Source organism: Strix uralensis, chromosome 4 (assembly GCF_047716275.1).
Source record: "Strix uralensis isolate ZFMK-TIS-50842 chromosome 4, bStrUra1, whole genome shotgun sequence".
NCBI classification, from domain to species: domain Eukaryota; kingdom Metazoa; phylum Chordata; class Aves; order Strigiformes; family Strigidae; genus Strix; species Strix uralensis.
Window position 1 is genome coordinate 59,326,773 of NC_133975.1, and position 23,736 is coordinate 59,350,508.

At 35.6% G+C, this 23,736-nt stretch overlaps 1 protein-coding gene across 2 annotated transcripts in view; it reads left to right on the forward strand.

Moving 5' to 3' along the window:
* SEC24B (SEC24 homolog B, COPII coat complex component) overlaps positions 1-23,736 on the forward strand; it is a 47,895-nt gene that overhangs the window by 22,895 nt on the left and 1,264 nt on the right. For both annotated transcript variants that reach the window (XM_074866907.1, XM_074866908.1), the window contains 19 exons: positions 371-451; positions 2,117-2,298; positions 3,897-4,081; positions 5,257-5,359; positions 6,250-6,376; positions 7,015-7,124; positions 8,085-8,197; positions 9,710-9,828; positions 10,187-10,242; positions 10,558-10,764; positions 11,413-11,536; positions 12,179-12,337; positions 12,783-12,956; positions 13,632-13,742; positions 14,891-15,066; positions 16,316-16,453; positions 19,329-19,433; positions 20,510-20,602; positions 22,756-22,859. In XM_074866907.1, the coding sequence (XP_074723008.1) occupies positions 371-451; positions 2,117-2,298; positions 3,897-4,081; positions 5,257-5,359; positions 6,250-6,376; positions 7,015-7,124; positions 8,085-8,197; positions 9,710-9,828; positions 10,187-10,242; positions 10,558-10,764; positions 11,413-11,536; positions 12,179-12,337; positions 12,783-12,956; positions 13,632-13,742; positions 14,891-15,066; positions 16,316-16,453; positions 19,329-19,433; positions 20,510-20,602; positions 22,756-22,859 (2,467 nt within the window). The remainder of the gene's footprint in view (positions 1-370; positions 452-2,116; positions 2,299-3,896; positions 4,082-5,256; positions 5,360-6,249; positions 6,377-7,014; positions 7,125-8,084; positions 8,198-9,709; positions 9,829-10,186; positions 10,243-10,557; positions 10,765-11,412; positions 11,537-12,178; positions 12,338-12,782; positions 12,957-13,631; positions 13,743-14,890; positions 15,067-16,315; positions 16,454-19,328; positions 19,434-20,509; positions 20,603-22,755; positions 22,860-23,736) is intronic.

Sequence of the window (23,736 nt, forward strand, 5' to 3'; positions counted from 1 at the left end):
TTTAAAAAATGAAGTATGTCGTTTCAGTTGATGTAGGTTAGAAAGAACTTTTAGCTTAATAGTAAAAATATTTTTTATTTCAAGAAACAACTTTTTCATTGTTTTCATCCTTTTCCCATTGCTCTCTTTCTTGCTGTTTTTTGGTCATGTGCTTGTTTGGTTTTTAATATCATGTTGATTGTTTATCTATTCTTCCTCTCCTCTTTCAGTGATAATACTTTTCAAGTCTTAGGGCTGAAGTGGTGTTTTTTTCCCAGGATCTTTCTTGTAGGTTCTTACCAAAGTTTTTAGAAAAAATTCTCAGTCTCTTTCTTTCTCAAAAATTTGCTGTTTCCGAAGAACCTAACTTTAAATTATTTTCCTTCTCCAGCAATTGATAGTTCCTCTACGACAAGCAGTGCCTCTCCTGTTCTGAACAATTATGATGCCCTGGAAGGAGGTGGCTATCCAGGTAAGCGGTTTATCACATATTAATTCTGAATTGTTCGTTTAAAGACTTAAATGTTTACTGATTTTTTTTATTTTTTTTTTTTCTATTTCTGGTGTTGTTTCTTGTAAATTAACAAGTAGGTGAAGGAAATGCCTATGAAAGGAGTGGGAGCAATCATCAGAGAACACCTCGCTTTTTTAATCACTTTTCACAAATTTAACACTGAAGTTGGGATAACTATTTATTAAAACTTCCCTGTTTACCACTGTAGTATTGAGGGTAGTGCTGAAAGTACACTCTGTGTAAAAGCTTTCTCTAGGTCATACTGTATGCTTGATTGTGTTGACACTGTTAGCTGATAATAGTTGACATACCACTGAAGTTTTGAGACAGTAGTGATATCAGCTTGCAGAGATGCTTGGATCAGGTTATTTTCTTCTGGTTTTCTTCATTTAAAGAAAATGGCTGCTATTTTGCTTATTCTCTTAATGTCAGGAGTGTCAGGTTTGTTCTAAATGAACTCTACTAGCAGACTATCTCAGTCTTGAAATCTATAGAGCTGTTATATTGAGAGAGGGTGGAAAAGATGCTGTTCAATGTAGGTATGTTAGCCCGTATTTTAAATGATAATTGGGTTAATTTGGGTTGCCTCCCCTTCTGGCTCTTCTGCATTGCTTTGGCCTCTGAGAATGTCACAGTAGTTTGCTTAGTTTGATGGGCTCCTGTGTAAAGTAAAATCTCTGTCAAGTAAAAAGCCGATATTGCTATCCACATAGGGTCTAGCTCATGCAGTAAGCAGAGGTGTGGCTGGAGGATTACAAATTCTCATTTCTCAGCTAATAACTAATCATTTTGGTTCTGCTGAAGGCATATTCTAAAAATAACTTGTTCCTTCTCTTTAAAGAAAACAATAACAGGATCAACTTTAAATTTCTTCGATCTGTTGATTTATTTATTTAGTTAGTTTTTTTTCCTGGAGTGCTCATGCCAAATGTAGTTTCTTGAGTGGTTGGTCTCTTTATCTGTCACTTTTCTTGGTGGATTTTACCACGCTTAAATTCTTTGGAAACTTAGCTTATATTTGTAGACATTTCTAAAGAGTTTCATCTCTACCATTGTTTAGTTTTCTATGAATTTAGATCTATGTGTTACTTTCAATTTGACCTTTAAAAATAGTGGGACTAAACTGTGCTGCAGGGATATACAGGAGGGACTTGCATTACTTCAAGAAAAGCTCTGTGTCTACATTTAGATAATAGTTCTGTCATCTTAGCCTTATGTTTTAACAGTATTCATAAGTGGTAGAGGAGAGACTAAGCATGAATGGTCTCTTATGGTTTATATCAAGTGCAAATCTTGGAATAAAATGTGGTTCTGAGGGGTTTTTATTTCTTTTTTTATTCAGTTAAAATACTTTTTAAGTTGCTTTTGTTTTTGTAAAAATAGCATTTTGTTAGTAGTTACATGAGTCTGTGGTCATCTTCCCATGTATATCCCTTTTATCAGCATAATGGCAGTATTCTTCCCTGCTAATTCATTTGGTCAGCGCAGATAAACAACTTGATGGATAATACAAAAACTTATAAACAGAAGCGTTGTTTGTTAAGCATTTAGGAGCTTATATTTAAATTAAGAAAGAAATAGTAAGTATATTCAATACCTGTGGGATTTCTTCGGTCTTTCCAGAGGCACGTTCTGTGACCAGCAGTCCAGTTCCTGCTCCATCAGTCCCCCAAACATCAAAAGCTTCTAAGCCCTTTGGTTATGGATATCCAACACTGCAGCCTGGCTACCAAAATGCAGTACCACCTACTCCTGTGCAGCCCAGTAATTCAGGACACCATCCTGGGTTTCAGCACTATCCACAGGTTTGTATTTTTTAAATTAAAAGTTACTTCATGGAGCAACTTCATGGGAAAAGTCTTTTCTGCGTGATATATTTTTTTTTTACATATTTTCATATTTTTATAATTTGTGACAAACATTAATTATAATATTGATGTTATAGCTCTGGATCTTAACTTTTTATCAGAAGGCTTTTAAATTAAAATTTTAAGTGTATCTCCAAATAGTTAGGCTTAACAAGTTTGCTTCACCAGTTATTAGCAGCATCCACAGTTTTAAGGTTTGATGTTTCAGAGCACTGTACTTCACTGATAGGAAACCATGAAGAAGCATAATGAAGTACTTGATCAGCAAATGTGTGTTTGATCAGAGTGCTTGATGGACTATGGTCTCAAGCATTAAGTCACCTTAGAATCAAGTCACAGCATAGGGTCCAGATGAAGGAGCTCTGTAGAGCCTGTGCTGGGTGTGTGGTGGAGCAGGCCGCCTGCATCTGCTCTGTTTTCTTGGTAAAGAGAGCACCAAGCACCCAAGAAGTTGTGTACGATCACCTGGCTTCTGTTGAGCATGTAAGTCACCCAAGAGCAGTGAAATCTGAAGAAGAGGCAGACGCTGAGGCAAAATACAAATGCTGAAGCAGTGCAGAGAAGTCTCTGTGAAGGGGTGTAGAAAACGGAATGTACTGGTTTACAAATCCCACTCTGAAATAAGGCCCAGCTGGCAAATATATCAAAGCTGATGTTATAGGTGATGAAACTCCTTGCTGATCTGTGTAGTACCATAAATCAGCATATAATATTCAGGAATGTTTTTACTTTTATGGAGGTAATGTAAAATGTGACATGGAGGAAATGCTTAATTTATTTTTTTTTTTTTTAAGTTGAAAGCTTCATCTTCACTGTAATGTGAGGTGGTGTTAGGCTTTTTCAGGAGTACTCAGTAAAAGAACAAAACCCAACAATTACAAGTTGCAGCAAGAGAAATTCCAGTTGGGCATATAAGGTGAAAATTCCTCAGAATGGAAGTGAGGAAGCACTAGAGCAGATTGTGCTGTGAAATCTTCAATCCTTAGATAGTTTGAAAGCTCAGCTGGATAAGGTTATGAGCAACGTGATCTAACTTGAAAGTTAACCTTCCCTGAGCAGGGGTTGGACTGCCAGACCTCAAAGGTGCCTTCCAAACTAACCTTTCCTCCTCTTCTATGGTGTTTTGTTTTAATTTAAAAATAAATACATAAAACCAGTTTGTGTAACTTGGAAAAGTTACATTGTAACATCTTTGAAGAGGAGAAGAAAATTGGCAGCCTCTCTTGTAACTTGTTTTCCTACACCTGGAAAGCTTGAATGATTATGTGTGTCTTCCGGTGTTGATTTGTATAATGAATTTGAATTTTGTCCAATGACACATATTTGGAAGGTATGTCACATTTGCCTTTGATTTTTTTTTTTTTTTTAAATTTCTACCATACGACACTCCTCTTGTTTGTTTGGGTTTGTTACTAACTACTGCTGTATCTTTTTTTAATAGATGTCTGGAAGAACTGGGATTATAAGAACATCTAAGGTTCTTATTTAAACATGGTTGTGTGTTTACCCATTTGCAATGCTCTTCCTTTTTTCAGCAATATCCAGGTGTGAACCAGCTGTCCTCTTCCTTAGGAGGCTTAAGTCTACAGCACTCTCAGCAGCCAGAAAGCTTGAGACCAGTAAACCTTACACAAGATAGAAATATTTTGCCTGTGTCTTCAGTTCCAGCACCTGTGCCTAACTTGAATTCTGATCTTAGGAAATTAAACTGCAGTCCAGAGTAAGTGTACTGTGTCTAGAACAGCATCTTAAATAATTACTAGTCACTGAAAAATGTGTCAAAAAATGTCTAAACTGAATCCTGACTTTAAATCTTTGTGATGAGCTAATATAATCCCTTTCTCTTGAAAATGTTTATCCTCTACATCCTTACACAAATGTTGAAACTGTCCTGCCATCAGAATACATCATATGCAGTGTGAGTGTAGCTCACTTACTAAAGCATTAAAAAACCTGCATAATCTTTGCCTTGTTTTATCCATCTAAAAAAAAGATATTAATAAACACCTTAATGTTATACAGTACATTTCATAGAGCATTTTTGTAATATTGCATAGGATTTTTTCCCAGAGAATTATGGTGATCATGCCTAAATACACTGAATAAATCGTGAGTATATTTTACTGTGGTAATCCTGCAATCATGATGTATCCTTTCACCTCTAATTAACACTGAGTAGTATTATCTACTATCCCAAGTCAGGTGCCGCTGAGTACAATGCAAATTGATCTCCCCCAAAGATCTTAATCCTAATTCCAAAAGAAATTGTATTCATTGCCCCAGATTAACTCAGATGACTGCCCTAGTGATAATGCATGGTCCCACCAGAAAACAGAAATCAGAAAACTGGGGGTCTCAAAATCATTTTTAGGTGTGGAGCACTTTGGACAGGACTATTTGTGCGTTGCGTTCTTTTTAATGCCCTTTATTTAGCTTTAAGTCCATCCTCCACTTTACATACACAAAAGAAAAGATTTTTGACTCTCTCAGTATTTGAGATGCTTTTCTACTATTTTCTTATATGAAGAGTACTTTCTGAGATCCTGTAATTATTGTATTCCTTCACCCAACAAAATATATATATATAATGAATAAAAAATACATCATTTTACATTGAGCATTGTATCTAAAGCAGTTTTATCTCTTTGTTGCAAGTTGATCTTGGTATACTTGCATTGCTGAACCACTAAATTGGGGAGCTGGGGAGTATTTTTTGTTTCTTTCTTCAGGAGGCTTTTTAAGTATCTTTGCATTCATTTTGTTTATTAAATCAGCTTTTTAAAGCATAGTATTTCTTAAATTTCAGAATTCTTTAAAATCAGGTGTTAACACAAATGATGTTTTTAACATCATTTAAAATTTCATTTACAACATAATGTTTTTATTTCCTTTCAGCTCATTTCGATGTACATTGACAAATATTCCACAGACACAGGCTTTGTTAAACAAAGCTAAGCTTCCTTTGGGTTTGTTGCTACATCCCTTTAGAGATCTAACGGTAAAGTAGCTTACTTTTTTTTTTTTTAGTATATATATTTAATACACACATTTGTCCTATTTTCGTTCAAACAATAAAATATAATGAAGTATAAGTCCTAAATTTAACAAAAGTAACAAAAAATTGTTTGGGACTTAGGAGGAGGGGAAAAACGCCTTCAAATTGCTACTTCATTGAAATTTGTAAGGGAGAAGCTTGGGACAAGTCCTTCAAAATTTTTTCCTTATTGTTGGAAGTGTTTGCTTGCCTGTGGTTCTCTGAAGTTCTGAATTACTACTGCGTGTTGGGCTCAGAACTGTCAGATACCTCTTGAAAAGGTGTTTACAGTGCCCTCTTGAAGAGAGATGCTCATCTTGAACGTATTACTGGCATGATAAATGCTGTTTATAGAAAATAAGCACAGTGTAAGATTGAAGCTGTGTTCATAACCGTTAAGCAACTCCTCTCCGTCTAATTTATTTGTATTTATGTAAAAGGCAAGTAACTGTCTGGTGTGACTTCCTTTCATATAATGTGTATTCTTTATGTAAGGTTTGCTGTCTGTCGCATTTAGTCACCCAAAGTTGTCCTGTCTTTCATAATTACTTTTACCATAGTAGCTGTGTAATTGTAACTGTAATTTGAAGTAATTTCATTTAAAATCTTATTACATATTTGATTTGTGAGATTGGATTAAGACAGTAATTAAATGTTATTTCTTCTTATTTTAAAGGGGAGGATATTTTTAATACACATCATAATTACTCTGTATGAAAATGAGCTAAAAAGATAAAAGGAAAGGGGATAGAATATCTAGTCTTATGAAGCTTTTATACACTGTACTGCACAGTAATGTCTTCCATAAAATGTATTACATACCTTTGTTACAGCTATCCATTGTTTCTTTTTAGCAATTACCAGTAATAACATCAAGCACAATAGTGAGATGCAGATCCTGCAGGACATATATCAACCCTTTTGTTTCTTTCATTGATCAAAGGAGGTGGAAATGCAATCTGTGCTATAGAGTTAATGATGGTAAGTTTTTGTAGCAGGAGATGCTTGCATTTATAGAATCTCTTTCAAGTATTTGCATCATATCAGTCCATAGGATATTTTAAATTAAAATGTAGATTAAAATGACAGTGTTCTTAAGATGTTTTTTAAAATCTCTGGATCATAAGTCAGATGGTGCATTTTCTGAAGCGATAGGTTGGTTTGCAATTTTCTGGGAGGCAAAGAAAATGTAATCGTGTTACCCTGATTACCTGCATAATGAAATCAACTTACTCCGTTGACTGCTATTGCAACACGCAAATGGAAACATGATGACAGCTAATACTGTCTGCTGGCTAATCCAGGTCAGAGGTTATGAGAAGCAATACAGACTGAAGCTTGTTGTTGTGAAATGCCCTATTTGCATTGGTGTTTTAAAGTTGGGGATATACTGCTGTTTAAAATAAATCTTCCTTTGTTTCCAGTTATTTAAATTTGATGTTGCTTGGGATACTTGAAATGTTCCTTCGTTTTATGTATCCTTAACGTGAATTTTTTTCTATTGTTAGGGATAATTGAAATATGTCTGCATTAGTTTACGTGTAGCTGCCATAATGGTTTCTATTTGACAAATATATAAGCTTTTTTGTGGAACAAAAAAAAATTCTTTTTCTTTATAGTTCCTGAAGAATTTATGTATAATCCTCTGACACGATCTTATGGAGAGCCTCACAAACGTCCAGAGGTCCAAAATTCTACAGTGGAATTCATTGCTTCCTCGGACTATATGGTAAAAAAAGTTTTCATGGTAACTTCAACAGCAATTGCATGTTAATATAAATGCATTTGAAATTAACGTTGCATATTGCTTCAGTGGTGTGTATTAATTTTCCTGTGAAGGTCCCCTTAACACCAAGTAATAGTTAAAAATCATATTTATTTGGAGTTTTGGCAAATGTGGATGTTTGAAGTCTTGTCAGTTAAAGGCAATTGCAATGTGTGTAGTCATCCAGTGTAGTTTAATGTGGCATAGTCTGGTCTGAGTCTGATGCAATGTGGTTTCTGGGTTTCTCTATCATTTTGAAGAGGTTTTGAAAGACCAATAATAGAATAATGAGATAATTAAGTCGGGTTACAATTTTTACTTACTAATTGTGACAAGAATGATTCTAACTAGGAGTAAACCTACAGTTGCTGTCATAGTAGTCTTGTCTCCGAGAAAGAAAAATGAGGCCTGGGAAAAGGCCCTGTTCATAATGACATTGTTAACAACAGCAAAAATAAATTGTTGTCTTGTTTTTGAATTGAAACGCTGTGGCCAAGACATTTGGCAATGAATAAATACATCTTGTTATACGCTTGGGAAAAGGATGTTTGTAGAATATTTTAACTCCATTTAATAGATTGCATTGTCCACATACTGGTGTTTTACAAGAGTCAATTCCATATCTGCCATCAAAGAGCCACATTTGAGTTGACTGTTGGAAGGAGAGACTAAAATATCCAACTTCTGTTCTGAAGCATAACATTATATGCTTATTACAAATGGGAATTATTAACCACTGGGAATTGTGGTTAAGTCTAAACATGTGACTCTTAGTTAGTAAACCAGTTTTATTGCATAATGTATACTTTGCATTTTTCTAAGTATTCCTTTTTCCCACTTCCCTTTCTAATGACTAATCATTTTTAACATTTCTTTAAATATGATTTTTGAACATTTTTTTATTTTTATTTTTTTACTTTGTAGCTTCGTCCTCCTCAGCCTGCGGTATATTTATTTGTTTTAGATGTGTCTCATAATGCAGTGGAGGCTGGATATTTGACAATAGTCTGCCAGTCATTGCTGGAAAACCTAGACAAGTAAGAATATAAATAACCTTTTCAAATTAGCTAACGTGTTATTATGAACAATACTAACCTACAGTTTTGCAGAAAACTTGCATATAGTGTTTAAATATTCTGTCCCTAAAGGACAGAAGTTCAGTTGCCTCAGATTCTGAAATGCAACTTATATGTCTAAAAACAACAAAAATGGAGAAAAAAAAATACACCAAGCAACCAAAAAAACCACCCCCCCACCCCCCAAAAAAACCAGCTGTTGAAGCAATTTACATGAGAGCTAGCTTCTGTGCATGTGATTAAAGGTGGATCTGCAAAGAATTTACTTATTTATCTGCAAAGAATATTTAGCTGTAACTTCTAACAGCACGTTGATTGTACAAGCATCTTCCCCCCTGCCAAGACCAACAAAAATAACTAAATTACAGAGATTAAATTGGCTGGTTCTTGCACTGAAATGGCCGAGGTGCTGTGTACTGAACTGTTGTAACCACTAGTGTGAGACTGCCTAGGTGAATTGTGTTGTCAGTTTGGTTTTGTTAGATCACAGTTACCTAGATCTGCACGTGCTACTTTCTAGCTGTTCTCTTTTTCACACTGGAACAGCATGTATGGGATTGTTGGTGGTGCTTTTTGAGTGAGGCTTAATAAACTTCACTATGTTCCTGTCTTTTCAAAACTAATTTGCATCCTATGGGAAGTCTCACTCTGAAAATTATATCCTACAAGTTTTTCTTAGAAAACTTAGTTTTAATTTCTGATAAAGACACCAACATCTACAATAAAATTTGTCACTTACATTTATTGGTTTAGTCTTTCTTTGTTCGGGTCTTTACAGGTATTTTATCAATGATTCTCAGAAACATACTAAGTTATTCTAGGAAACTTCATAAATACTATGCAAAGTCTATAGGAAAATGAGTACATCCAGTTAATTTATATACCCAGACTGTAAAAACAGTATTTGTGTCTATTGCTTTTGTTAACCAGCATGGTTTTCAGCACTTGCTGATGTTTTATATTTTTTTGAGAAATCCCGTTTAGTTTTTCTTTTTGTATTTTTAATGCCATACATAGGAATAGGGTCTATGTGAGAAGTGAGAATGTTTTATTGTAGAGACACTGGATTTTGGTTTAGAGTTGTAAGTACTCTGTAACTACATTAGTAAATGGGGTTTTTGAATTATGAAGAGCAGAATGCACTATTTTCTGTTGAAGAACTGAGAAGGCTACCTTCTTCCATGTGTCAGCATAATGTTTAAATGAACCTACTAAGTTCTCTCTCGGAACAAAACATCAATATATTAGTCCTTATCTGTAACACTTAGTCTTTTAAACTGTATCATTATCCCAGCTTTTCAGAAAATAGTGAAGAAATTACTTGTGTTCATGTTTCAGATCTCCTTTCTTTTGTTCTCCCTTCAGCCCTGTATACATGAGCTGAGTTTCTGCTAACATCAGCAGGAGCTATGTGTATGTATGTATCCCGAGAGAGAAATTTAGGGCTTAATAGTTTATTTTTTAATGCTTCAGGCTGCCTGGAGACTCGAGAACAAGAATAGGGTTCATAACATTCGACAGCACTGTTCAGTTTTACAACTTGCAAGAAGGTTTATCTCAGCCTCAGATGCTGATTGTCTCAGATATTGATGGTAAGTAAAAAGGAAATGGAAACTTAATTTTTGAGAAGCTACCTTTTTTTCCCAGAAGAAAGATTAGAATCTTTCAAATATTTTGATATTAGGTCAATTTTATTGAATGCATAGGGAATATCATTTTTAAAAATAATCTTACACTAACTGCAGAGTAGGTGGTGTTTAAAAAGTGAAATTTAGATGTTAATTTTGCTTTGAATAAAACAAGCTTTGTATAGACTGTATTATTCTCGCTAATATATGTATCAGAAAAGTAGACTGTATTTCATGGTATGTGTAGCAGTGGGCAGTGAAATGTTTTGTTCTATTTTAACGTTTTTCTTTAATAAAATGCTTTTTTCCATTCTCCCTACAGATATTTTCCTACCTACACCAGATAGTTTACTTGTAAATCTCCATGAAAGCAAAGAGGTATGATTGCTCAAAATATATCATTAAATTTAAAGAGCTGAATATTCAAAATAGGGATTCCTTTTAAACTTTGAATTCAAGCCTATTTTCATAATATGCAATTCCAATGCTACTTTTTAATTATGGAAGTATTACATGATGTTTGTTTGCATCAGTTTTTAAAATTATGACTTTGTTTTCCTTAGTGTGTTGAAACTAAGCTGAAATATTTGGTGCTGATTGTTCCGCTTTGGTTATGGCAATTCAGCTTTTCAGAAATAGCAGAAAATCTCAAGCTTCCAAAATCTCATAAACACCTTTCAATCTGTTCTGCAGCTGATAAAAGATCTATTGAATGCGTTACCCAATATGTTCACCAATACAAGAGAAACACACAGTGCGTTGGGTCCTGCTCTTCAGGCTGCATTTAAACTGATGTCTCCAACGGGTGGTCGAATATCTGTGTTTCAAACTCAGTTACCATCTTTGGGAGCGGGGCTTTTGCATTCCAGAGAAGATCCCAATCAAAGGTCAAGTACAAAGGTACAAAAACTTCCTTTGATAGTCATCTCATGAGACTAGGGACTGGCCATGTCTTTCTGACTTGCATAGTTCTGCAGATCAATTTTTGTTTTTCATTTATGGCAATTCACTAAATTATAATTATTCAATATCTTTGTGTGTTTAAGATCTCTAGTTTACGCATGTATGTGTGGTATTGTTTCACAGTGTATGAGCTGTCATTTGGGCCTTTGATCCATAGCTTTTCATGGCAAACAAAAGAAGCTGCAAATATCTCTCTGACTTGTTTAATAGCAGTTAATATCAACCAGGGTTTTGAACCAAAGCATGGATATATTAACTTGTAGACCAAAAACATGATTTCTTACTATTTTTTATGGCCTTGTAGCTTACTGCATCCAGTAAGCGTTATATAGTTACGTGAGTGTTTATTTGTATGAGAACGTAAACTTCTGTGAAAGTAGGGTCATAACTGCTTGTAAATACAAACTGAAAAAATATGGAGCATAAGGAAAACAATTTCTGCAGGTGGAAATGCCTATAAATTACTGCTTAAAGGAAACTTCCTTATGATACTTTGCCACTGAATAGTATGGTTTTTGTTCCATGAAGTCTTGAGAGAGCATGATTGTTGTCTTAATCATTTCCTGTATAATTTATTCACCAAAGGTGGTCCAGCATCTTGGTCCAGCAACAGACTTTTATAAGAAATTGGCACTGGACTGCTCAGGCCAGCAGACTGCTGTGGATTTATTTCTCCTAAGTTCACAATATTCTGATCTAGCTTCTCTTGGTAAGGAGTACCTAATGTATCCATTCACTCTTTCCACACTGTTGTGTTGTCTTTGAAAGCACAGACTGCTTCAGGAATTCTTAAATTGTGTAAATCTTTTTGCACTTTTGTAAATTCAGCTAATGCTGCAAATTAATTGACTTTAAAGTTGATAGCAATAAAGAACAGAAGTAATGGATTGGTGGTATCAGACAATTTATTCTGAGATGTCATAGTTCTAAATGAGAAGGTACTCTCCTGCTCAAGAACAGGAAACAGCCAGATGACAAGGAATTAATACAGTTTAATCATAGGGGTAGAAACAGAGTGCTTGTCTTTCAGTATTAAACCAAGATTTGTCTCTGTGCACACACTTAATTTTGCCTCTTCACCGTTAAATATTTCTGCATGTGCTTCTGTCTTAGCTGCCAAAGGTAGCATGCTTATTGAAGTAAGTGTATAATTAAGTAATTGTGTATTGGGATGATTCATCACTGTCTTCAGTGATCTGAGTATGGGCCAGTTCTCATCTTACAGGTGTGGGTCATATCAAGAAAAAGATGAACATAGATGTGACTTGCAGAAGGCTGAACACAATTTTTGTGTCCTGACTTCATGTTACAGTTTTACCATATCTTAACCATATCTTTTCCTCCTTCACAGCTTGCATGTCCAAGTATTCTGCTGGATGCATCTATTACTATCCATCTTTCCATCGTAGCCATAATCCTGCTCAGGCTGAAAAGTTGCAAAAAGACCTTAAAAGATACCTTACAAGAAAGATTGGATTTGAAGCAGTTATGCGCATAAGATGTACAAAAGGTATGTTTTAAATCCGGATTCGTGTGGAAAAGTTGGTGTACGCAGGTTAACTATCATTTTGAATGTGCTTAGTCTTTAGCACCATTAAATTTCAGGTTATTTCTCTTTCACTGAAGAGTAAGATAGTTGTCTTCTTTGTGTAAATTATGTTAGCTTTTGCCATTTGTTTTTCTGTGTTGTTTTTTGCTTAAGATGGCACCATCTCACTTCAACTAAGTTGATGTGTAGTGTAAGGGCATCATTCAGTTGGTGGTGTTCAGAACTGAACATGAACTCTAAAGGATCATGCTGAAATGTCTAATGATTCACATAATTGATTCTGCTTGATAGAATAAGTATTTTTACTGTTTTCTTAAACATAGCTTGAGGGCTGTGGGTTTTAATTATTGATAGGAGTTTTTCATGCTGTTTTAAGCTCACTCTGAATTATTTAATCTGCTTCTAGGTCTTTCAATACACACCTTTCATGGGAACTTTTTTGTACGCTCTACTGATTTATTGTCCCTTGCCAATGTCAATCCTGATGCTGGATTTGCAGTACAAATGTCCATCGAGGAAAGTCTGACTGACACATCTTTGGTTTGTTTTCAAACAGCTCTTTTGTATACTTCCAGCAAAGGTAAATAAATTCAAATGAATTGGCCACTGGGCTTTTTGTTTCTTGTTCTAACATAATATTGTATAGTTAGTTTCACAGCTTTCTGTTTTTCTTTATACCCTAAAAGAATCTTGTAAGCTAGTGAGCCTACTTGGCAGTTAATCACATAATGTAAATCTTTATAAATTCTATTTTGATGGGAAACTGTAATTTATCTCCATCTTACGTAGAGCTGATTCAGCAAGATTCCTTTCTTTAAAAGGCATACCGTTGTTATAAGCAATAGCATGTTTGGCACACGCTTTATCCAAAAATCACAGACCCGTAATGGATTGGAGCAAGCTGCTAGTACATCGGGTGGGCATAAAGAATAGCAGCTATGTTCTATTGTGGAATATGCCACAAAATTTGGGGAGAAACCAATGTACTTCATTTGTAGGATCAAGACACTTACTGTGGATGTTATAAGCTAGTTCGTGTTACAAACTTGTGCTGATTTGTAAGTTGAAGGCTTTAGAGCATTGCAGAATTTGAACAGGTTAAGAGACAGCAATAGGAGTGGTGTTACAGCAACTTCCCAAGTGGTGTGTTTCTACAAGATGGGTGCATCTTAGATGAGAGGAGATATGCTGTAATGACTGAATTGTATACCTCTACCAGGAGATGTTGCATAATGATTTCTACTTTTTTTATTAGGTGAACGTCGAATTCGAGTGCACACACTTTGCTTGCCTGTAGTAAGTTCACTGGCAGATGTATATGCAGGAGCAGATGTACAAGCAGTTGTATGCCTCTTAGCAAACATGGGTGAGTACAGAAGGAAGATTCAAATATCTTTTTGTATGTTCTTAATTTTACCAGCTGTTTAAATGATGAAGTAGTGAATGAAGCCTGGATATTGTAGAAGAAGGTTGGAGTGGAGCACACTGAAGCCTGAGAATACGTAAGATGACAAAAAGTTATACCAAAACTATTATTTTAAATATTCCTTAGTCTGAATACTTGGTTGACTTAAATCTTTTGAAAGGAGCCTTCTTACATTCATACATAAACTCTAGAGTTTATTAAAGGACAAAGAATCATAACACACTTGGACCAAAACTCTTGTTTTTATATCATCATTTCCATGGTTGTTATCTCAAACTTTAGTGTTCTAGGATTACTTAAGAAGCAGAGTGATTCATTTAGTGAGTTGCTGGAGACTAGAAGGGATCTTCTGACAACAGTGTATCCGAGATATACGTTAGTTTTCTATTCTTCTATACTGTCATTGCTGGGTTGAGCATTCTATTTGTGGATCATAAGTAGCTGTTTTGTAGGCTGATCTCTGCCATTGAATGTGTGTGGCTCTATGCAGCTTTTTAGTATTTGCTATGTTCTATATTAATAGACAAATAAATTGGAAGAAATAAATAGTACTTCTGTATCTCGTCTTAAATGTGCATTCAGTCCAGCAGGTGGCTTCCTCTTACCAAAGGATTTGTCAACCCTTTCTCAGCAGAGAAAGATGAAGCTTTGTTTACACTAATCATAATTATACCACTGAAATAATGGAAGAAATTTCTTGTGGAAAAAAAAATCAAAAATAATTGCTACAAATCTTATCTTGGAGGTAGGACAGCAGAGAGTTTCATCAGCCAAGTTATTTATATAAGGTTTAAAGCAAGATTTATATTTAGTCTCAAGTATATACCACAGCTTTAAACAATATTTTAAATTCTCCAAGAGTAAGAACTAGGGAGCGAAGATCAGCCACACTGTATTTTTTAAGCATTGTGAAAGTGAGTTTCTGTATGGGCAATTGTCTTTTTTAATCCTAAAAAAAGTTAGGACCACAGGTGTGGGGTTTTTTAACATCTTAAAATATTACCCAAAAGGACAACTAATATTTTCAAAATTCAAGGGAATGAATGAGACCAACTCTGGTAACTTCTTGTATCCTTCTAATCCAACAGCTGTGGATCGCTCAGTTTCATCTAGTCTTTCGGATGCAAGAGATGCCTTAGTTAATGCCGTGGTAGACTCTTTGGCAGCATACATGTCAACTGCCTCAAATCTGCAGCAGTCCATGCTGATAGCACCCAATTCCCTCAAGCTGTTTCCACTGTATATTTTGGCCCTTCTCAAACAGGTATGTATGATGTTTAACATTTGATATTTAATTCACTGTTCCATTTGAGGAATTCTTCAGCTCTAGGTCAAGCAATGTCTGCACTTTTCTGAAATTATGAAAATTGGGTTATCCTCTTCAAGCTTACAGGACTTTCACATAAAAGATGACTATGTTAGCTTATTTTAAATTATTAGTGCCTGAACAGTTGATGGTTTACTGGATTGTGAATTTTTTATATTTTGTCTTTATATTGTTTTTAATATCTTTGTATTACCAAATATCATCCCTAAAAATAATTTTTTGTTATCATTAAATCTCATAGTTTAAAGATTTTCATGTCTGACAGTTCTTTGTTTTCTTATTACGAATAAACCTTTAGGTAAGTTTGGTAAGAAATACGATCATAATAACTTATTTTCTTTGGCTTAGTGATTACTTCAGTCTCTAATATACTGATTAGGACTTCTTTGGCGCTTGCATAAGTAATGCAGTTAATTTATTATCAAGAGGATCTGTGTAAAAGACAGAAGTAAGAGTGGCTGAGAAAGTTGTTTAGGGGGTGCTTCTAATTGTCTTTGTTAACAGTAATAAAGCAGCCTGGGATTTAGAGAAACCAAAACCAAAATGCATATGGCAGCCAAGGAGAAGAGGGCTGACGTACTTAGCTTTGTTGTAGAAGTGAATATGAACTTTGATTATAGGAATCTTCTCCACTGATTCAGAATATGGTAGACTGCTTCTAAAGGAGATCTGAAAAATCCAGTAGGAGAGTTACAAAATAAATCCTATGAGAGCCTCGTTTCTGCTATAAAACATGAAAGTGTATTTTCCTTCTAAAGCTTTTCCCTAATACTTAATTCTTACTAATATAAAATCAGAGTTAATCTTACCCACAGAAGTATCTTTTTTTTGAACTCTGCTAGGCTCCTGTCTTCCCAGGATATCTTGCATCGGTGAGTTTCACAGGCCAGTGACATTTGTCAAGAAAAAAAATGAGAAATGCTGGCACAGTCGCCTGCAAATTTTACACAAAGTGGGGGGACATTTTTTTTATTCTCCTCCATCAATAAGGAGGGAGAATGGATTAAGTTTTAAAAGGTATTGTGTTCAAGGTGTATTTGATTAAGATTCTAATGTATCTCAATAAGTTACATTTCTTCACAAAAGCTTTGCCAGCTTTGCTTAACACTTTAAAAAAAATCTGAAATACACTGTTTAAATGAGACATAAAATACAGAATTTGAGTAACAGCACTGTTCTCTTACAGAAAGCATTTAGAACAGGCACGAGTACACGCTTGGATGATCGTGTGTATGCGATGTGCCAGATGAAGAGCCAGCCTCTTGTTCATTTGATGAAAATGATACATCCCAACTTGTACAGAATAGACAAGTTGATTGATGAGGTAATGTATGAAGCCTGTTTTGTAACATTTTCTAGTTTTAATGGTCTGTTAAACTTGACATTGTGCTGTAATAATTTAATTAAAGTTGTTGTAATTAAACTGAGCATAATTTAAAAAAAAAAAAACACAAGAAAACCATTTATTTTCAGGTTTTGAGTTGCAAGTACAGCAATGTGTTATGAGCAGAACTGTGGTTTTATTTCACCTTGTTTCATTGACTACAACAATTCCATGTTTTTCTATTATACAAATAAAGCAGAGAAAATTGTATGTATTGGAAACATCTCCAGTGTAGTTTTGTGGTTTAGAACTGTCTGGGGGAAATGAATGAAGTAGATTCAGTGGAAGATTCTAGGTTTTCTGTACTGAAACCAGATCAAGTTGCCTGCACTAACAAACTTCCAGTGGTTTCTCAGACTGATGTGGATGAAACAGAATTGTATTTCTAGATGGTCACGATCAGACTGAGGAAGTGTTTCACATACAAAACCAGGTTTTATTAGTTTGCCTTTTACAGATTAAGTGTCATACAAGATTATATGATAACTTGAATAGTTTCTCTGGCAGTTGATATTGTTCAGCACAACCTGTGAGCTATTTATAGTTTCAAAGTTTCCTTTAAGGAATTTCATAAACTCACATATGTGAGTCTAAACTCAGTGTTCTTCAGTGGAGTTGATTAGTTAGTCTTTTGTATTGCCCACCACCCCCAGTATTTGAGAAACCAGCTTCTTCAACTAACCTTGTTAATTTTTTTTGTCGAACTTATGGTGAAACACTATATTCAGTGTGCGAGTGCTGTAAAGGACCAGCAGTGACTTTGGGAGATCCAGTTTTATTAGACAAAGGATTTCAGATCAGTTTTTTTCTAGGAGAATAATACTGAAAATAGGGCTTATTTGACCTACTGAAATTAACTGACAAACCCCATTTTAAATTATATAACAGTGCTATTTAGTACTACTTCAGTTTAAAGTATTTGTGACAGGCTGTTCTTAAATTTCTTGTTGCTTTATGATATGTATATTACAGGATATTTTTTTTAATGTTTTCGCTGGTTTTCTTTTAGCACTTGATTCTTGAGAGCATTGAGTAAAGCCTGGAACTCTCCCAAGTGGAATTCAGTAGCTTTATTTTCATTTTTATGTATAAATCCGAACAAGCTTCTAATATATTGCATTATAATGCAAAATTTTTTTAAATAGTAATTTTTTTATAATCTTTTACCATGTGGAGATATGCTTAGTCTCTAGATTATTTTTTCTCTACATTATTTGCAGAATGCTTCACAGATTCTTAATAGATATTCAGCCTATTTTTGTATTGGAGGGGAAAGCAGCTTTAATCTGAAAATACTGGGGATTTGGGGTTTTTTATTGGTTTTGGTTTTATTGCTGGGGAGGAAGGTGGAGTTATTTTTTAATAATGTCATTGCTAACAGCCAGATTGTTTAATCAGAGCAGTCATAGTGCTCTGTGGACAAACCCATGTATCGCTTCAGGCAGGATGTTAAATGAAGGAACTTTGTTACTTTAATGCAATAAAATAGTAAACCCTTATAGGAAGTAAAATTTGATGTTTTTCTGCTCTTGCAACATTCCTAGTGAAGTTGAATGCAATGAAAAAATCACAGAATCACAGAATCATCTAGGTTGGAAAGGACCTTGAAGATCATCTAGTCCAACCATTAACCTAGCACTGACAGTTTCCAACTACACCAGATCCCTCAGCGCTATGTCGACCCTACTCTTAAACACCTCCAGGGATGGGGACTCCACCACTGCCCTGGGCAGCCCATTCCAACACCTAACAACCCCTTCTGTAAAGAAATACTTCCTAATATCCAGTCTAAACCTTCCCTGGCACAACTTGAGGCCATACCCTCTTGTCCTATCGCTTATTACTTGGTTAAAGAGACTCATCCCCAGCTCCCTGCAACCTCCTTTCAGGTAGTTGTAGAGGGCGATGAGGTCTCCCCTCAGCCTCCTCTTCTCCAGACTAAACAAACCCAGTTCCCTCAGCCGCTCCTCGTAAGACATGTGCTCCAGACCCTTCACCAGCTTCGTTGCCCTTCTCTGGACACGCTCAAGTAATTCAATGTCCTTTTTGTAGTGAGGGGCCCAAAACTGAACACAGGAATCGAGGTGCGGCCTCACCAGTGCCGAGTACAGGGGTAAGATCACTTCCCTGTCCCTGCTGGCCACGCTATTTCTGATACAGGCCAGGACGCCATTGGCCTTCTTGGCCACCTGGGCACACTGCTGGCTCATGTCCAGCCGGCTGTCAATCAACGCCCCCAGGTCCCTCTCTGACTGGCAGCTCTCCAGCCACTCCTCCCCAAGCCTGTAGCGCTGCTGGGGGTTGTTGTGGCCGAAGTGCAGCACCCGGCATTTGGCCTTATTGAAACTCATGCAGTTGGCCTTAGCCCATCGCTCCAGCCTGTCCAGGTCTCTCTGCAGAGCCTCCCTACCCTCGAGCAGATCAACACTCCCACCCAACTTGGTGTCATCTGCAAACTTACTGAGGGTGCACTCGATCCCCTTGTCTGGATCATCAATAAAGATGTTAAACAGGAGTGGCCCCAAATCCATGGAGGTTGTAGAAAATTTAAGTGTAAACACTAGAATTCTTCTGAAAGTTTGGCATCTATAGCCTGAGAAATGTTACATACACAAATGAACTTGCATTATTCTTTTTTAGGTAATAAAGTATTCTTTAGGTTAAGTAACATTCTAGAATTATTTGATATACATAATCATTTTAGGCTTAACGTCGCTAGAGATTAACAGTGTTTTGTCCTGTTTTTTACCTGCTTAAGATAAAAAATAGGATTTGCTTACACTGTAGTGTTATTGACTATTGTTTTTTCTTACAGAGTACAATACATGTAAATGACAGAGTTGTTCCTCAGCCACCTCTTCAGAAGTTGTCTGCAGAGAAGTTGACAAGAGAAGGAGCTTTTCTTATGGATTGTGGTTCAGTAAGTCATCAGTTTCACACAGTCCTTTTTTTAAAAAAAAAAAAATGCATGTTGCATTATTAAAAGCAGTCAACTCTGAACAATAACAGTGTAGTGAATCATCATTCCAGGTAATCTGGCAGTAATCCAGTGAAAGACTTTCATATTTTGATCAGAGGAGTATCTTTGAGGCTGCATATTAAGGCTTCAGAGGTTAATTCCGTTCATGCTAGACTGATCAGAATATATCAAGAGTTCACATCAAGTTTGGGTTTTTTTCTGGACATAATGAATTTCCATTTTCCAAAATTTCTCTTAATGGTTATTAAATTGTATGTACTATAATCTCTCTAACAAAGCACTTCTTATTGATGCAGGAATCTTCTGAATTATGCACAAATATAAGTGGTTTTATGTTTTGTGGCTTGTGTGACTTAAGAGTTGCAAGACTGAGGGAATTGTGAGGAGTGAACAAAATTTGTATATACAGTTTAAGGTATTCATAGAAATTACACTAAAACACACTTAATTGGATAAAACGTGCTACTCGAACAATGTGATAAAACATTATGCTACTCTAATGGCAGTCTAGAAAGTGCTTTAAACCTTGTGTGAGTTCAGGGGCTGAGTGTGAATGTCAAATTAGCTTCTGTCTCCAGATATCTGAAATAATTACTATAATGTGGTTTCGTAATTGATGCTTTACTGTGACTTGTTTAGATTGGAAGTCAACTGTGCAGTAACTGACACAGTGGTGTGACTTTATAAAATTTTAGGTTTTTCATTTTAGGAGGTGACGTGGGAAGTTACTCATTAACTGTTCCAACATAGATGTGTCCTGCATCCTCACTCGTTCAGTGTTTGCATTCTACCTATATTTTTTTTTTACATTTAATCATTGCAAATGCTACCAATGTACAAAGTAAATGTGCAAATAATGAATGTAGAGTTGTATATACGAATTGCAATTGGAGCTCTCAAGTGATTCATTTGCATGAAAGGTATTATTCTGGTGGTATTCCAGTTACATCATCACTTGTCTCTTTCTCTAAAATGTATGCAAGGCCTTTACTAAAACTGATTTTGACATCTTACAGATTTTTTACATTTGGATTGGAAAAAACTGTGATAACAACTTCATAAAAGATGTCCTTGGTTACCCAAACTATGCGTCAGTACCACAGAAAATGGTAGGCGTTTTTAATGAGCTGTGCTGTATAGTGCTTATATTTGGAATCTATATTTAATCTATTTCTTCTGCATTTTCAGTTCTTAATTATGTAACTATGAATTAGGTTTTTTTATTGGGTACCTTCTAACTTCTTGCCAGCTTCATAGGAGACAGAAGTTGTCAAATGCTTTCAAAGAAAGAATGTAAATTTCGGCATACATGGAATGCCAAAAAATTGTTCTGTGGCATTACTGCTTTCATTATTTTTATGGAGATAAATGGGCTCACAAGAATAGAATGGAATTTCATAGAATTAATACAAAAATTATCTATTCAGATGTGTTAATTGTTAAGATTAGAATGACTTTATTGATATCATAATTTTCAGAAGCAGTGTGTTCTCTGAACTGGGCGTGAGATACCAAGTCTATGGTATGATGTGATAGGCCTCTAAGTAAAGGGTAAGAGTTGAGTTTTGCTTAGCTTCCAAGTCTTGGGTCAATGTTAAAAAGAAACACTTTTAGCTAGAACATCAAAGATCCTTGGATGTGTGTTTTGGTGGAGGGGGGTTTATATTATAACGTGTAACTATAGCCTTGTGCATGAAACAGAGGAGCATTAAAGAGAAGACTTCTCTTCTGTAGGTAGTGATTCCAGAATGTCACAAGTGGTGGGTAAGGCTGGACCCTTTTAAGACACTCTAGAGAAGTTCAGAATCAAATGGTTATATTCAGATAGTACCACAAATTTGTTAGTCATTGTAGAAACACATAGGAGGGACATGGAGACCTGTTGGAGCAAGTACAGAGGAAGGCCATGGAGGTGACTGGGGGGCTAGAGCACCTCCCCTGTGAGGACAGGCTGAGAGAGTTGGAGTTGTTCAACCTGGAGAAGAGAAGGTTCCGAGAAGACCTTATATCATCCTTCCAGTACTTCAAGGGGGCCTGCAGGAAAGATGGGGAGGGACTCTCTATCAGGGAGTGTAGTGATAGGATGAGGGGTAATGGTTTTAAACTGAAAGAGGGTAGATTTAGATTAGACATAAGGAAGAAATTCTCTACTGTGAGGGTGGTGAGGCACTGGAACAGGTTACTCAGAGAAGCTGTGGCTGCCCCCTCCCTGGAGGTGTTCAAGGCCAGGTTGGACGGGGCTTTGAGCAACCTGGTCTAGTGGAAGGTGTCCCTGCCCATGGCAGTGGGATTGGAACTAGATGGTCTTTAAGGTCCCTTCCAACCAAAGCATTCTAGGATTCCATAAAGATATTTTCTGCTTACAAAGCTTGCATAGTATGAAGAGGAAAAGTGACGAGTGTTAATTATAAGAACAGGTTAAGAGTGGCGAGCTTTAAGACTACTATAAAATTGGACTGCTTGTTCAGAGTTTTGTATTTTGCTTGTATTAGCAATTTAAAACTGTCCCCTCTGATCAGCTGGTGGTAAGTATTAGTTGACAGAGTTTTCAGGAAGAACATGGATAAAGGAAGGATGATAACTTTTTTCACTGGTTATATAGCATCTATTATAAAGCAAATGAGAGAGAAAACTAACATGAACAAAAGTTATGTTTGCTTGTAAGTTGTCTTCCATTCATTTACAAAGGTAGCAATGGAACTACTTTTAAATTTTTAATCAATTCTTTTATGTCATATTAATTGTCTCAGAAGGTTATATTGTCCTAAGAGTTGATATATTTAGCTTAGTGAATGACTAAGTTTTTTTTAATTGTATTTTTTTCAGCTCATTCCCCAACCAAACAGTCCGGTATAATCTCTGCATTGAAATTTGCTTACAATTCAGATTTCACTTCTTCATGTTTTGCTCATCTTTTCAGTGATGCAAAATGCAACATGTAGAATCTTGATTGACAGAGGAAAATAAAGGCAAGGAAACTGCTAAAGCAGCATTTTGAAAAGATGACTTTTTTAGAAGACCTTCCTTTGTAAAATCTTTTGCACTTAGAAGGGAGTTTAAGTTAAAGATATACTTCTTCCTACAGAACAGATATTACTGAATTTTTGTACTTTAAGGTGAAAAAAAAAAATGTGTATGTGTAACCCATGGTTGGTAATTTCTTAACAGAAATTGTGGCTTGGGTCATGACTATCAAGATCTATTTTTTTAAAATAGTTTTGATAATAAAAGATGATGACTTCTTTCAATTACCTTCAACCAGACGCAGCTTCCTGAGGTAGATGCACTTTCTTCAGAAAGGACGCGATCTTTTATATCTTGGCTTAGAGACAGTAGACCTTTAAGTCCAGTTCTTCAAGTAATAAAGTAAGTATTTCTGTTAGGTACTGAATAATTATTGGCAACTTATATTTACGGTTTCTAATAGACACTGATGATAAGTGGGAATATCTGGCCTGGAAGAAACTGAATAACATCCTCTTTCCAGTTGCTATAGTGCTGTTATCTAAAACCGCTGAAACAAAGGTCGTCTTTGTATCTAGTGCAAATTCAGTTACTAATAGTTTTATTGGTAGGAATTAGTTACGTATTTTTATATTGTTAAGAACATAATGAAGCAGTGGATATCCTTATGATCAGTGGGGCTAACCGGGTTAATTTCTGGTATAGCTTTTATAATTTCAGTACATACATATAAAAAAAAATCAAATAAGGTTAATAATCCTTAGATCGTTTGATAATTGTATATAGTTGTTACTAAGCTCCGTAGGACAGCAGTTGATTTATGACAGGATGAGGCAAGTTCTAAAACCTTTTCAAGCTATGACTTAAGAAGCTTAAATTCTATAAAATGTTTATATTTGAGTTTACATTTCATTTGTTTTCTCTAGAGTACTCAGTTTACTGAACTGGTTGGGAGATAGAGAGTATGATGATGTTCTTACTCAGATAAATAATGTTTAAACATATGGCTGAAGCTTTTCAACTGTTGGCATTGCGGCTGCTGCTTGAATTGCAAGGAGTGCTGAGAGACCATAGTAAATATCAGAGACCATAGTAAATAGCAGAGGTTTACTGCACACTGTACTGTACCAGGACAGAGGACTGTGCCCCAGGAAATTTTTATTGGGGAAGTAATTTTAAATACTAAGGACTTTGACAGGTTTACTTTCTCTGTGCTGTTGCCAAATAAGAAAAACTGAGGAGGGGATTGAGATTACATGTAATAGAGAGACAAATTATT